This window comes from Chanos chanos, chromosome 9 (assembly GCF_902362185.1).
Source record: "Chanos chanos chromosome 9, fChaCha1.1, whole genome shotgun sequence".
Classification (NCBI taxonomy): domain Eukaryota; kingdom Metazoa; phylum Chordata; class Actinopteri; order Gonorynchiformes; family Chanidae; genus Chanos; species Chanos chanos.
In genome coordinates this window covers 36,167,651-36,182,291 of record NC_044503.1, presented here as the reverse complement: position 1 = coordinate 36,182,291, position 14,641 = coordinate 36,167,651, and the positions used below count along the sequence as shown (strand labels likewise).

The following is a 14,641-nucleotide window of genomic DNA, read 5'->3' as shown; positions in this document are numbered from 1 at the left end:
TTTAACAATCACTTATCAGCGTTCACAAACAGCTTTCACATTTTACATGAACATCATACTTCTCTAGATGACTTTTTCTGTAAAGTCTGATATTGTCATGTACACTGGTAAAAGGCCAATAAACTGCAGATACTATATTAGATTAGATGACACAATGCAAATGAAAAAAAAATGTAGCAGATTTTTTGTTGCTTTTTTTTTATTGGAGATGTTTCTCTTTAGAGAAGTGTGACTGTGGTTTGTGATGCAATAAGTCCATAAACGTGATAGAAGAGAGACTTCCTGAAACACACTCAGTGAAGAGCAGCTGAGGTGTTGAAACTAGTCCTCCCAAAAAGTTTCTTAAAGTAATTAGTTTAGAAAGAAAAAAGAAAGAAAAACATTGGCATATCCCGAAATCAATCAGGAGAAGTCGAGATGAATGATGGCTTCGTCACTGCTTATGCATATTCAGTGTTCAGTTTGTTTGAGTGATTACACGGATCCGGTGAGTCTTCCCTGCGATCACTCTTACTGTCGACAGTGCATCTGTGGTCATGTACGAGCCACTACCAGACCGGACGGAAAAGCAGAATGTCCAGAATGCCGGACCCTCTTCTCCCCAAAGGATATCCGAGCCAACAGACTCCTGAGGAACATGGCAGATGCCATCAGAGATCACATGGCAGATCTCAAACTTGGAGATACCGCTGAGGACAGTTCCCAAAACAAACTCAAGACTAAGGTGACGTCTCGGGAGCATACAGGTTGGATGTTGTGTCCTTTGCATGAGGAGAATCTTAAACTGTTCTGTGAGACAGAGCAAAAACTTATCTGTTTAATCTGTCGCGATGATCCAACTCACCAGGGACACAAGTTTGTACCAGTTAAGGAAGCAGCAAATGCCAGGAAGGTACAGTCTGAAATAAATTCATTTTTGCTCAATAAATGAATGTAGGATTATTACAATGTAAATATTTGCTATGAGTAGACAGTCAGTTTATGTCTTACAACATGTTAAGTCACACACCATGATCAATGCATTTTCTTCAACAGAGGTGGTTTTCTCTTTTCTTTCTTCTTTCTTTCATTCTTTCTTTCTTTCTTTCTCTCTTTCTTTCTTTCTTTCTTTCTTTCTTTTGTGTGTGTGTGTGTGTGTGTGTGTGTGTGTGTGTGTGCGTGTGTGTGTGTGTGTGTGTAATCTGTAGTACTTGTTTCAGTTTAAATATCTTATAGATACAGCATAAGCCCTCTTCAATGGTACTGAGAATGAATGTATGGTATTACCATTTGCCCCATGTACATATCAAGAAGAACACCAATGTAAAAACAGGCTTTTGAATCGGACAGTAGTTCCTCTCTAGCATTTTCTGCTCAAGGTTATTATGCATTTGCTGAGAACACAACTTGAAGATTTGTTTCATGTTCCCACAGGGTGAGGTTAAAGGAGTGCTGGGTTTTCTGTCAAAAGAAAATGTGGAGCTGGACAAAATGATCCAACAGCAGGTTTCTGAGATCAGCAAGACTGAGGTGGGGTTTAGTCATGTGACAAACAGTACAATTTTCCCTTTAGTTACCAAAGATTCATTTGCTTGTTTACTAACATATGAATAAATTGACTGAAAACTCAATCCATACACTTAATTGTTTTTTTTTTTTGTTGTTGTTGTTTTTTTTTTTTTACAAACTGACAGGAGAGGTCTGAATGCCTGTCAAACCAGATTTCTGCTCAGTTTGAGGAGATGCATGAGTTTCTGAGAAAGAGGGAGGAGGATGTGAAGAAAATGCTAGAAAAGGAGAAGACAGAAGCTGTAGAATCAATGAGGAAAAACATCTCATTGGTCGAGGAAAAATTGTCATGTGGTATAGAGAAGCAGGTCATTCTATTGTCTGCTTTGGATCAGCAACCAGATGACAGCTTTCTACAGGTTATATTGTTTATCATATCTATGCTCTAATCACATTATTTATCATTAAAAGATATCACATATTGTAGTCATTGTCAAACAAGTCCCTTTTTTTCTGTCAGTGGTGGATTGAGAGTGGAAAAACCGTGACTGAGGAAGTGAAACGGAGCGATGATGAGAACTCAGCAAAAGAAGCAAACGAGGTCTCTCCCAAACGACTGTGAGTATGACGTTTTTTGAATTGAGTTTTTGAATTGAGACGCAAATGTGCTCTCGATTCAAATGGTGGACTGTTATTCATTCGAAATGATCCTACTCTTCAGATACAAGTCTGGAGTGAGAGATCTTCATGTGGCTCCTGACTCCCTGTTCCTGGGACCCTATGAGACTCACCTGCAGTTCTTTGTGTGGAAAGAGATGCTGAGATCCATCAAACCAGGTGCGTGATGAAATCTGTATGATTCATCAACTGTGTTGGATTGCTTCCTTTGAGGGGAAGTGTTCCAGGGGAAGTGTGCAGCCACACACACACACGCCCACACACACACACACTGAAAAAAGGGCACTGACTCACTGTTAAATGAAATATTCCACTGTCAAAGTAAATTTTCTTATGCATTTGTACATATATTTGTGATATGTATAAATCCCTACCAAATAAATATAAATTAGAGCCAGGGGATTTCAAAAGTTGCAAATAGCTAATATTAACTACAATCATTAAAAACAAACAGATAAACAAACAAAAAAAAAAAACAATGTTCTCTTTTGTATTTTCTCTAGTCCCACTTCATCATAGTATTGAAGAAAATGATGATCCCTACTTGCGGGTGTCTCCAGGTGGCCACAGTGTCTTCCGGAAGTCCAAAAAAGGGATATTTGCCACTAAGAAGGATTATGTACCTGTTGCACACACTAAGACATTTCTTAAGACTGGCCAGCATTACTGGGAGGTTCAGGTTGGGGATAAGTTAGAATGGAGCGTAGGTGTTTGCGCAAAAGAGCTTGACAATGAGATAGATACACTATTAATCTGCAGCTATGAAATGGGGTATGTGGTTGGCCGTTATGACTATGACGATGAAGAAGACATAGACGTAATACTAGTCGAAGTCAAACCCAGAAAGATAGGAGTGTACATGGACTGTGAGAGAAATGAGGTCTCATTTTATAATGCTGATAATATGACTCTTATCGACAAGACCAAATGTCACTTTACGTCACCTCATGCACTGTGCCTCTCTCCTGGATCCTACCTGGAGGGGAAGAACATTGATCCACTGTCAATGTGTTGGTATTAACCTGATATTAACTCAAAGAAACAACTGACTTAAGAAACTAAAACAATCATAAAACTGAAATGGTGATAAAAAAAGCCGTGGTTTAAAGGATAGAGAACCGGGCTTGTGACTGGAGGGTTGCTGGTTCGATTCCCAGGCCCAGCATCCACGGCTGTGTGCCCTTGAGCAAGGCACCTAACCCCAATGCTCCCCGGGCGCTCACCAAGGAGGCTGCCCACTGCTCCTGCGTCTGGTGTGTGTTCACTACTGGTGTGTTGGATGGGTTAAATGCAGAGGACAAATTCACTGCTCGCTGTTCACAGTGTGTGTGTGCAATCACTGAAACTTAAAACTTAAAACTTAAACTTAAAACTTAAAAAATTCATCCAGATGTTACTGAAAAAAGGACAGTCTCCCATCCTACAACATTTCTTGTATATATAAGTACACATAAGTATTTTTTCTCCCAATTTTAATTGATTTGGAATAGCAGTTACTGTAGTGCTTTGTGCAGATCTGAAAACGCTTTTTTTCTGTCTCTCCTGTAAACTTTTGATTGGATGTTTTTTTTATTTTTTCCATCCACAGTATGTTTACTCAAACTTTCATCAGTGTGTCATTACATAACTACATACATTACATAGTGTTTTTTTTTTTTTTTTTTTTTTTAAATAAATTAACATTTTAATTGCTTAAATTTCCAATTTCTGTATCCAAATTTGTTCAAATTTATATCACTTATATATAGATGTGTTGCCATGTATCATGCTAGACAGCAAAATTTTTCTTTTTTTAAATGTGTATTTATCATTTCTTTATTTTTACCTCAGAAATATTATCAGCAGATGGCTGTCAAGGCTATCTCAGCAGCCAGTTTTAGAAATTACAGACATAAAGGGAACTGACACATGGATATTATCCCTGTGTGATTTTTTTGATTTTTTAACTAAAAATTCATCATTGTTTTTTTTTTAAATTAAATATTGATAAAATTCACTTGTTTGAATTCCAGTAAAAGTTGCCCAGATACACCCTCTGTTTAAGTCTGGAGTAAAGATTTACCTACTCATCCCTAGCATGTAGCTAATTGCCATAGCTAAAGGGGTCCCGGTGGTAGGCTGTGGTAATAGAGTGTTTTGGAGAACTCAGACATCAGGTTTGTCTTCCCTTTGTGCCAACCCGAGAAGGACAGGCTCCCCCTGTTGAGTTTTGGTTCCCTACTCCCTACTCGTTTCATTTTCGGAAGTTTTTTTCTCGCCACCCTCGCCGTTGGCTTGCTCATTAAGTGGTTTGGCACTGATCTCTGTAAAGCCGCTTCCAGACCATTTTAATTCTAAAGAGTTCAAAACGGACTACTGACCAACAGGCTCAGCACACAACATCTGTGAAACTTTGCAAAGGGCACAGAGAGAATATTCATACTTGAATCCAAGTGACTGATGCAAGCAGCAAACTGTGAACATGATAATCAGATTATGAAATGATGAAGGAGATGGTCAGCAGGCTGCTGGAGCTGAGTCCTGATAGGCCAGAACAGGTGAAGACTGAAATGGAAGTGGGACGGTAAAGTCGACTGTGTCAACCTTTATACGAACCCTTGTCGTCTCTCGACCGACCGCATGAACTGTGACAACAAAAATGCATGCATAGTCAGCGCTCAAATCCAGAGCCTACAACTGAGTGAATTTGAAGGCCAATGAAATATGACACATTTCAGCATTGTGGAGCATTACAAAAGAAACATTATACAAATATTACTTATACATCATCAGATAAGCACCCGGTATTTCAGCAGAAGGTCTTTTTTGTTTGCACATACAGGATGAGATCTAATTAATGGACACTTTACTTTGGAAATATCTATGGAGCACTGGAATGGAACTGGAAAAATGACTTCAAAACGCTCTCTTCAGATGCAGCGTCCAGTCTTGTTTGTGTGATTTCGCAGATCCGGGGAGTTTACCTTGTGAGCACTCTTACTGTCGACAGTGTATCGCCAGCGTCTGCCAAAACAGTGGCGGTCAAAGCAAGTTTCCAAGGTGTAGACCTCCTTTCAGTCATGATAGTGTTGGTCTGGAGAGTCATGATATTTTGTAGCTAAAAAATATCTTCACAAAGCACAGCAAAAGGCATGTATAGAGCATAGATTACAGATTTGAATACATAACACGTGTATTAATAACTAAACTTACTGGTTTTGAAGTGAATAGAAAGATAAGAAGTCTTGGGGACTGATTACTTTCTTCCTCTGGATTACCAGCCAGTTCTGTTTGAGCTACAATAATGCAGACATACAGGAAGTTGAAAAAGAACACACCTCTCTCTTAAAAAAGAGAAGGAGTTTCTTCCTCTATTCTGTCTATAATTGTATGGTTCATGAGAAAATGCAGACAAGCTTTACACAGTAAAAGAAAGGTCAGACTAGAGAAGACTTTATCATGCTCTAGGAGTCATATCACTTCTCAGTGTTCCTGAGAAATTTCTATGACAGTAAAATAAAAATTGGACCCTCTTATAGCACGCTGCTATAAAGCCAAAACATATGAATTAGTACAAATGAAGTTAGAACAACTTTGGTTGTGATCTTCATCTTCATCCTACACCATGTCTTTTTCACCATGGCCTTTTTTTTCAACGAATCTAACCCCTCTTATTCATATCGCTCTCTTCCAAGGCCGCTGGTTTTCTCATGAAGCTACAGGAAGAGTACATAAAACATCAAAATGACTGGGATTTTCTCCCCTGCTTTACTCAAATAATGTATACATCACTAATGTGATCACTTACTTGTGAATAAATATTTTTAAACTATATTACTAAAGCCTGAAAATAACTTTTATACTTTTGACCCTAGTAGAAGTGAAAGTGAAAAAGCATTGTGCTGGCTACCACAGATTATGAAAGAGAGAAATTTGACTTATTCTGCTTTTTACTCTTGTTCTCTCTTAGGTAGACCTGCTGGAAATACTTTGCAAACTTTTGACCCTAAGGGAAGTGAAAGTGAAAGAACAGCGCACTGGTTACTGCAGATTATAACAAAAGATCAATGAATCATGCTAAGTCTTCTAAAGTCAAGGGCAACATTTGTTTCCGATGTAAAATTGAAGATTACACTTTAATACACACGTTCCCCATTTCACTTCAACAATCACCTTACAAAAACCCTAAAATTTTTGAATATTTTTTATCACCTTCAGTCATCATACATTTTAAGATGATTGTTTCTCTAAAACACTTTGTAATACTATCACTTACATTGCAATCTCATGTACAGAGCAGTTAATAACAGACAATATTTTAAATAAAGTACAAGAAGCAAATGAGGAAGAAAATGTAACAGTTGCAAGATTTATTTATTTATTTTTTGCCTTATATGGTTCTCTTTAGAGAAGTGTGACTGTGGTTTGTGATGCAGTAAGATCGTAAACATGATACAAGAGAGACTTCCTGAAACACACTCAGTGAAGAGCAGCTGAGGTGTTGAAACTAGTCCTCCTAAAAGGTGTGTAAAATAATAAATTAAGGAATTTAAGAAGTTTACGTTTAAGGAAATTAAAAAATCAGGAGAGGCTGAAACGAATGATGGCTTCGTCACTGCTTATGCATATCCAGTGTTCAGTTTGTTTGAGTGATTACACAGATCCGGTGAGTCTTCCCTGCGATCACTCTTACTGTCGACAGTGCATCTGTGGTCATGTACAAGCCAGTACCAGATCAGACGGAAAGGCAGAATGTCCAGAATGCCGGACCCTCTTCTCCCCAAAGGATATCCGAGCCAACAGACTCCTGAGGAACATGGCAGATGCCATCAGAGATCACGTGGCAGATCTCAAACTTGGAGATACCGCTGAGGACAGTGCCCAAAACAAGCTCAAGACTGAGGTGACGTCTCGGGAGCATACAGGTTGGATGTTGTGTCCTTTGCATGAGGAGAATCTTAAACTGTTCTGTGAGACAGAGCAAAAACTTATCTGTTTAATCTGTCGCGATGATCCAACTCACCAGGGACACAAGTTTGTACCAGCTAAGGAAGCAGCAAATACCAGGAAGGTACAATCTGAAATAAATTCATTTTTGGTAGATAGTTGAATGTAGGACTGTTGCAATATTAATATATTAATATTTGTTATTCACAGACAGCTAATTCACATCTTGCAATATCTACTGTCAGACACCGTGATTCTTTTCATGTGGAAGTGATTGTATCAATGCATTTTCTTCAACAGAGGTGTGTGTGTGTGTGTGTGTGTGTGTGTGTGTGTATGTGTGTTGCTTTCCTCACAACCGTTTCATGTTCCCGCAGGGTGAGGTTAAAGGAGTGCTGGGTTTTCTGTCAAAAGAAAATGTGGAGCTGGACAAAATGATCCAACAGCAGGTTTCTGAAATCAGCAAGACTGAGGTGGGATTTAGTCATGTGACAAACAGCACACTTTTCCCTTTAGTTACCAAAGATTCATTTCCTTGATTACTAACATATGAATAAATTGACTGAAAACTCAATCCATACTCTTAATTGTTTTTTGTTTGTTTGTTTGTTTTTGTTTTTGTTTTTTTTTTTACAAACTGACAGGAGAGGTCTGAATGCTTGTCAAACCAGATTTCTGCTCAGTTTGAGGAGATGCATGAGTTTCTGAGAAAGAGGGAGGAGGATGTAAAGAAAATGCTAGAAAAGGAAAAGACAGAAGCTGTAAAATCAATGAGGAAAAACATCTCACTGTTCGAGAAAAATTTGTCATGCGGTATAGAGAAGCAGGTCACTCTGTTGTCATCCTGGGATCAGCAACCAGATGACAGCTTTCTACAGGTTATACCGTTTATCATATCTATGCTGTAATCACGTTATTTATCATTAAAAGATATCACATATTGTACTCATTGTCAAACGCGTCCCTTTTTTTTCTGTCAGTGGTGGATTGAGAGTGGAAAAACTATGATTGAGGAAATGAAATGGAGCGATGATGAGAACTCAGCAAAAGAAGCAAACAAGGTCTCTCCCAAAGGACTGTGAGTATGACTTTTTCAATGAATGTGCTCTCAATTCAAACGGCTGTCTGTTTCTCATCTGAAAGTACCCTCCTTCTCAGGTACAGGTCAAACGTAAAAGATCTTCATGTGATTCCTCACTCCCTGTTCCTGGGACCCTATGAGACTCACCTGAAGTTCTTTGTGTGGAAAGAGATGCTGGAAACCGTTAAACCAGGTGAGTAAGACGCCTGCGCACTTTATTTATTTTTTTAAAAAAAAAACATATTCAGAATGTTTCCCATTCCAGACAAATATTAATCAGACACATGGAATTGTGAGATTTTGACATCACGACGATTCACATATAAAAACAATGAGAATTACAATTGGTTTCAAGTTTCAGGTTTTATTGTTATTTACTGGATAACAATGTGGACATCACTATCAGTAATAAAATTCTTGGGTTCAGGGCCAGCTCAACTTGCACAATGTACGTAAGAGTAGATAATGATAAAAAGAATAGATAAGACATATCTAAAAAGAGGAAATATATACATGTTCAATAAATAGAGGAAATATGTGTAAAAATATAAAAATAGAAGAATATACGAATATGCAGTGGATGTACAGTCCCTGAGTGTAACAACATTAAAGTGCAGGTGGAACAGCATAGACAGTTGTGGTGTACACAGTAGCGAATGGAGTAGGTGAACAGTGCAATATTACTGAACCAGCTGTGTCCTCTTTTGTGTCTTTTTCAGTCCCACTTCATCATAGCATGGAAAACAACAGTGACCCTTACATGCGAGTAACCGACAGTGGTCTCTGTGCCTTCCGTAGGTCCAAAACAGGAATACTAGGCACTATGAAGGATTACCTGTCCTTTACAAACACCAAGGAATTTCTTGCGCGTGAGCAGCCTTACTGGGAGGTAGAGGTCGGGGAGAAATTAGAATGGGGTGTGGGCGTTTGTGCGCGGAAGAGCGAAAACGGAATTCCAGATACAGTGTTGGTCTTCAGTAGAGAGGAAGGCTATATGATCTCCAGGTATCCTTGTGAGGATGAAAAAGACTTAAGAGCCATAGAGGTAGAAGTCAAACCCAGAAAGATAGGAGTGTACATGGACTGTGAGAGAAATGAGGTCTCATTTTATAACGCTGACAACATGACGCTTATCGAAAAGACCAAATGTCATTTTAAGTCGCCTCATGCACTGTGTCTCTCTCCTGGATCCTATCTTGACGGGAAGAACATTGATCCAGTGTTGGTGTGCTGGTATTAATACCAACTAATCAACCCAATTAACTAATAACAAAAAAACAAATAATAATAATAATAATAATAATAATAATAATAATAATAATACAATCATAGAACTGGACTGGTAATAAAAATTATGATCACCTAATAATGGAATTTTCAAACGTGATGAATGTAATAATTTAACAATTAAGTGAAGACAACAACAGTGTAAACAATCAACTATTTAAACATGTCAGTTTTTTAAGTCTTTACATTTTCTTTTAGAATAAAACTGAGTTTATCTGTCTTTTTTGTGTCAGTTCTCTTTTTTTTTCTTTTTTTTTGTACTTCAGGTAGATTAGAAAACAGACAACTGGCAATTTTCTTTTAGAATAAAACTGAGTTTATCTGTCTTTTTTGTATCAGTTCTCCTTCTTTTTCTTTTTTTGTGCTTCAGGTAGATTAGAAAACAGACAACTGGCAATTCAGGCTCGGATACTTACGTTAACAGTCACAGTAAGCGCAGAACATTTAAAAAAATAACAATAAAAAGTTGTAATAGTGTTGATGGAAGTGATAGAAATGAGGAGAGTGATTGGGATGAGAGTTAAAGAGATTCATCGCATGGACATTATTTCTGTTCTTTTTTTTTTTTTTTTTTTTTTTTTTTAACAACTCACATGTTGAGTCTATATATGCAATGTCTTTATATCGACATAGTGTCTAAGTGATTGATTCAAATACCTTAACAACTGTAATTGCTTTATCTATTTTAGAAATACACTATGTCATTAATTCTTAATTTCTGCCAGCTTTGATGAGATATTGAGATATTTCTTCTGTTTGAATCCCTGTTTGAAAGTTAATTTCATAAAAAGGCTATGTGTGAAGATGAAAATGAAAGTCAAATTCATTAAGCAAGGACTTTTGTTTAACCATCCGTCATTTCCTGCACTGAATGAGGGTTGAGCTAATACTTTGTGTGGTGTATGGCACCCTCTTGTGGTTTTCTTTGAAAAAGAGCACTACTGCTCATCGGTATGCAAAACATGCACTGCATTTAAATAATTAGTAATCATAATCAATAACTCTTGAGGAGTCATGAAAATGAGTAATATTTAAGTAGAAGTATATTGAGAAAACTGGGAAACAATGTTAATTTTTTCTGCACTCAAAATCCAAAGATAAACAAGAACTATTGATCGAGCAATATGATCTCTAGTAATTTTGAAGATGTGTCTCTTCTGTGGCCGTATATATTCACATCAACACTGTTGCAACTCATCTGGAACATTCCCAGTTTAGCTGATTTTTTTTTTTTTTAAATGCAAAGCCTCCTGCCTCCAAAAAACTGATGGTATATATGATACAGAAAGACATTTAGGCAGTTATTTTATATTTAAAAGTAAAACAGTCAGTAACCGGCATCCCAGTGAGCAATGAGGACAAATTCTGCAGTAGCAGCAGATCCCTGAATTTTCTACTAACTGTCCATACTTTTTTTTTCCCCCTCCTCAAACATACACTGTGTCACCTCAGCAAATGTCTAATTTGGCTAAGAGTCACACTATACGTGATAAAAACAACGCACAAACTCACTGATTACTTCATAAAAATGATTGAGGTTAACCATGTCAAGCTTTATTTTAGATCACCTCGTTTCTTGTCTGACTGGTTGTATTGTTTCAACAATACACTGAAGCATAGTCAGAGCTCAAATCCAGTGGCAGGAGTTATGTAAATGTGTGGGGCCCTGGAAATAGGACACCTCACAACATCACGGAACATTTATAACCTGTTATGCAGGCATAGCACTGAGGCATCAGATAAGCGCACCGTTCAGAAAATCTCCTGTTTGCACGTACCCAACTCTATGCCAGCCTAATGTCAAAATCCTCTTAGTGGACTAATTATTTTGGGAATATCTGCGGAAAAGTAAAATTGAATTGGAAAATGGCTTCAGCATTGTCTCTTCAGATCCAGTGTCCGGTTTGTTTGTGTGATTTCACAGATCCGGTGAGTTTACCTTGTGAGCACTCTTACTGTCGACAATGTATCACCAGCGTCTTGCATAACAGTGTCGGTCAAAGCAAGTGTCCAGAGTGTAGACTACGGTTCAGTCAAAAGGACATTAAAACTAATCGACCTCTGAGGAACATGGTAGACGTCACACGAGAACACCTTCAGAATCTGTCATCTCAGAAAGACATGTTGTGTCCTGAACATGAGGACAAACTCAAATTGTTCTGTGAGACGGACTGTGTGCTTGTTTGCCTCATCTGCAAAGAAGGAGACAAGCATCGTGGGCACAGCTGTAAACCCCTGAAAGGAGTGGCAGGAACCTGCAAGGTTATATTTTTATCCACTCAGTGCCAAACACACTGGTTTCATGACCTTTCATAGGCTTTAGAACGATTTCATTTTATTGTCATTTCAACTCGAACACTTAAAAAGATTAACAATTTCGTAAATGTTGTACTTTTGATTCAGGAGAAACTGAGGGGGGCACTGAACTTTCTTTCTAACGAAAACAAACAGCTGAGTGACATGATCCTGAAACAGAACGCTGAGATCATGAAAACAAAAGTGAGTTAACGAGGTAGCAGAAGTGGGCACTTCCCTGAGTCTCTCTCTCTCTCTCTTTTTTTTTTTGCTGAAGTTCATACACTCACTACATTAGTATTACTAAACATTACACTTGCAGCTACCAAAAATTATTTCTAAAATTTCTAAAAATTTCTACACATCAGTTAAATGACACCATGTGCTTCCAACAAAAGAAAACACCTGAACTGTCTGTTGTTATGTAATCCCACAGCATAAATCTCAACAACTATCAGCACAGATCTCTGCTCAGTTTGAGGAGATGCATCAGTTCCTCAGGAAGAAAGAGGAGGAGGTGAAGAAACAACTGGAGGAGGAGGAGAGGAATTCTCTGGAGACCATGCAGAGAAAAATGGATACGATAGAGGGACTACTGAAAGAAGGGAAAGAGCAAGAAGAGAGTTTTCGCTCTGCTTTAAAAATACCTCAGGATGACAAGTTTCTACAGGTAAAATAAATTCATATATGATAAAGCACATAGGAAAGTTTATTAACTTATGGGGAAGGCGTTTTATATACAATAAGCAATACGGCCCAAAATATGAGGAATCAGTCTGATAAAGAGCTAATACTGGCCTTAGACTAGTTTAACCACTGTTTAGAGAGGAATTCAGTATACAGAGGTGAATATTCATAGTATTATTTCAAAGCTGAATGAAAAATCTTACTTGATTAGGTATGACAAAAACATTGTGTATGGTGATTTTCCTTTATGTGGGGTACAGTGTACTTCATCCTAAATATACACTAAAATATGAAATATTGAAAAGTATTGTCATCTAATGCAAGACTGGAAAGCAATAGAAAAGTAGCTAATGTCTGGCTCAAGCCAGCAGCAAATTCTTTATCAGAAACACTGTAAGATCAACCCTAACATTTTAGCAGTGCCATCACTTTAATGCATGTAATTAAAAAAGAAACAGACATATATCCTCACTAGTTTTTGTTAATATTCAAACAACTGGTTGATTTTCACAGTGGTGGAGTAGAACTGGTTTCACAGATTTCGAACAAATGACATTAAAGGAAGGAAAAGAAAAAAGTGAAAACATCACTACTGGGTAAGCAAAAGGAGGAGAAGCATTGTATTTTCTTGTAGATAAACTAATTTGCTTATTTACTTACTTATTTACTTAAGTATTTACTTTCTTACTTGCATATTTACTTACTTACTTATTTCCTTATTTACCACGAAGGTACTGGTCAAGATTAGAGGGTATCAAGATCACTCCAGACTGCTTCACCTTTGGCCCTTTTGAGACTCACCTGCCCTTCTTTGTTTGGAGAGAAATGTTGGGATCCATCAAGCCAGGTCTGTAAAACTCTCATATCTCACTTCCAAAAGTTTCCTCAGAATATTCCTAAAGGAATATTTTCCACCAAGACTCAGAAGCTTTTTCAAGAACTAAAGAATTCCCTAGCTATGCAGGATGGGAACAACACTGCTCCTGAAGGGGTTCCTGTTTGCTTTCCCACTGCACCACAAGAACTGTAAAAAAATTATGCTAATTAGATGTACATGTGGAAAAGTTTGTCTGTTAGTTCCCGCTCCGGAGTATATAGTCGAAAATGGTTCAAGAACCGGTTCAAGGACTAAATTTGATGAACCAAACCTGGGTCCAGCACTGAAAAAGCATCTAAAGTGTTCATGGTTCCTGAAAAAGTTCCTGTGGTGGAAAAGCACCCACTCATCGTGTTTCATAGTCCTTGTGTGTTAGTGCAGTAATATTTTTTCTCACTCCTTATTATGTTTTTTAACCTTTATCCCATCTCCAGTCCTCAAATGTACAACTACAATGGATATGAACCCAAAACTGTCTTTCTGCAAAGACAAAGACCAACAAGATGGCAGTGAGGATGTTTTCACCAGATTCTCTCAATTTCAAAATAAGTACAGGAAAAAACATTTGGAAAATCTGAGGACAGGACAGCGGTACTGGGAGGTAGATGTTGAAGTGGACCCAAACTGGAATCTCGGTCTTACTGTCAGGCATTATCAAAAACGGAGGAACATTCCAGTACTCCATCACTTAACACATGAAAACTATGAGGAGATTGGTCTTCTCTTTAAGGATGACTGCATTGTATTTTCTGGGGGTAAAGGTAATGAAATCCCAATACAAATGAAAACCAGACCTAAGAGAATAGGGGTTTACCTGGACTGTGAGAGACGTCAAGTTTCATTCTGTAATGCAGACAACATGACTCTCATTCACACAGCATGGTGTGGAGACATTTAGATACATCCAAATTTTATATCTCCCAGTTTAGCATTGGATTTCACTCAGAGTTGCACAACTCTGTCACTATATAGATCAAAGGCGTCAAAATCCAGTCTTGAAGGGCCACGGTGTTGCTGTTTTTCTCGTCAGCCGAGTAAATACAATCTCTGATTGGCTGAAGAGTGTGAAAACCTGTTTTCACAGTGAAAATCAACAGGTAACTAGGTGAAAACAAAAACCCGCAGGACCCTGGCCCTCCAGAACCGGTTTTTGACACACTCGATATAGATGTTGTCTAAAAATCAAAACTTTGAAATCTGTATAAGGCTTAAGAAAATAAGAAATAAGTGGTGCAACCGTAAACTGTCCTGGAGACCCAACTTCAATCCCACTGGGTCATTATGCAGCAGGGCTCAGGAAAGATGAATCTCTCCACATCATC

The 14,641-nt window shown here is 37.9% G+C and overlaps 3 protein-coding genes across 3 annotated transcripts; all 3 read left to right on the top strand.

Moving 5' to 3' along the window:
• The first annotated feature begins 424 nt into the window (after positions 1-424).
• On the top strand, positions 425-3,187 carry LOC115821717 (nuclear factor 7, brain-like). The gene is made up of 6 exons (XM_030785519.1): positions 425-892; positions 1,414-1,509; positions 1,674-1,907; positions 2,009-2,106; positions 2,210-2,325; positions 2,670-3,187. The coding sequence occupies exons 1-6, from the start codon at positions 425-427 to the stop codon at positions 3,185-3,187; spliced, it is 1,530 nt and encodes a 509-aa protein (XP_030641379.1).
• A 3,561-nt stretch (positions 3,188-6,748) lies between these two features.
• Positions 6,749-9,413, top strand: LOC115821715 (nuclear factor 7, ovary-like). The gene is made up of 6 exons (XM_030785518.1): positions 6,749-7,216; positions 7,470-7,565; positions 7,737-7,970; positions 8,073-8,170; positions 8,257-8,366; positions 8,893-9,413. The coding sequence occupies exons 1-6, from the start codon at positions 6,749-6,751 to the stop codon at positions 9,411-9,413; spliced, it is 1,527 nt and encodes a 508-aa protein (XP_030641378.1).
• Positions 9,414-11,326: 1,913 nt separating this feature from the next.
• On the top strand, positions 11,327-13,472 carry LOC115821714 (E3 ubiquitin-protein ligase TRIM21-like). The gene is made up of 4 exons (XM_030785517.1): positions 11,327-11,722; positions 11,864-11,959; positions 12,192-12,425; positions 13,323-13,472. The coding sequence occupies exons 1-4, from the start codon at positions 11,327-11,329 to the stop codon at positions 13,470-13,472; spliced, it is 876 nt and encodes a 291-aa protein (XP_030641377.1).
• The last annotated feature ends 1,169 nt before the right edge of the window (positions 13,473-14,641 follow it).

Coding starts and splice junctions, on each gene's coding strand:
- LOC115821717 (XM_030785519.1), top strand. CDS start 425: ATGGCTTCGTCACTGCTTATGCATATTCAGTGTTCAGTTTGTTTGAGT. Junction 1,510..1,673: donor CTGAGATCAGCAAGACTGAG/GTGGGGTTTAGT, acceptor ACAAACTGACAG/GAGAGGTCTGAATGCCTGTC. Junction 2,326..2,669: donor GCTGAGATCCATCAAACCAG/GTGCGTGATGAA, acceptor TATTTTCTCTAG/TCCCACTTCATCATAGTATT.
- LOC115821715 (XM_030785518.1), top strand. CDS start 6,749: ATGGCTTCGTCACTGCTTATGCATATCCAGTGTTCAGTTTGTTTGAGT. Junction 7,217..7,469: donor AAGCAGCAAATACCAGGAAG/GTACAATCTGAA, acceptor ATGTTCCCGCAG/GGTGAGGTTAAAGGAGTGCT. Junction 8,367..8,892: donor GCTGGAAACCGTTAAACCAG/GTGAGTAAGACG, acceptor TGTCTTTTTCAG/TCCCACTTCATCATAGCATG.
- LOC115821714 (XM_030785517.1), top strand. CDS start 11,327: ATGGCTTCAGCATTGTCTCTTCAGATCCAGTGTCCGGTTTGTTTGTGT. Junction 11,960..12,191: donor CTGAGATCATGAAAACAAAA/GTGAGTTAACGA, acceptor GTAATCCCACAG/CATAAATCTCAACAACTATC. Junction 12,426..13,322: donor AGGATGACAAGTTTCTACAG/GTAAAATAAATT, acceptor CACTTCCAAAAG/TTTCCTCAGAATATTCCTAA.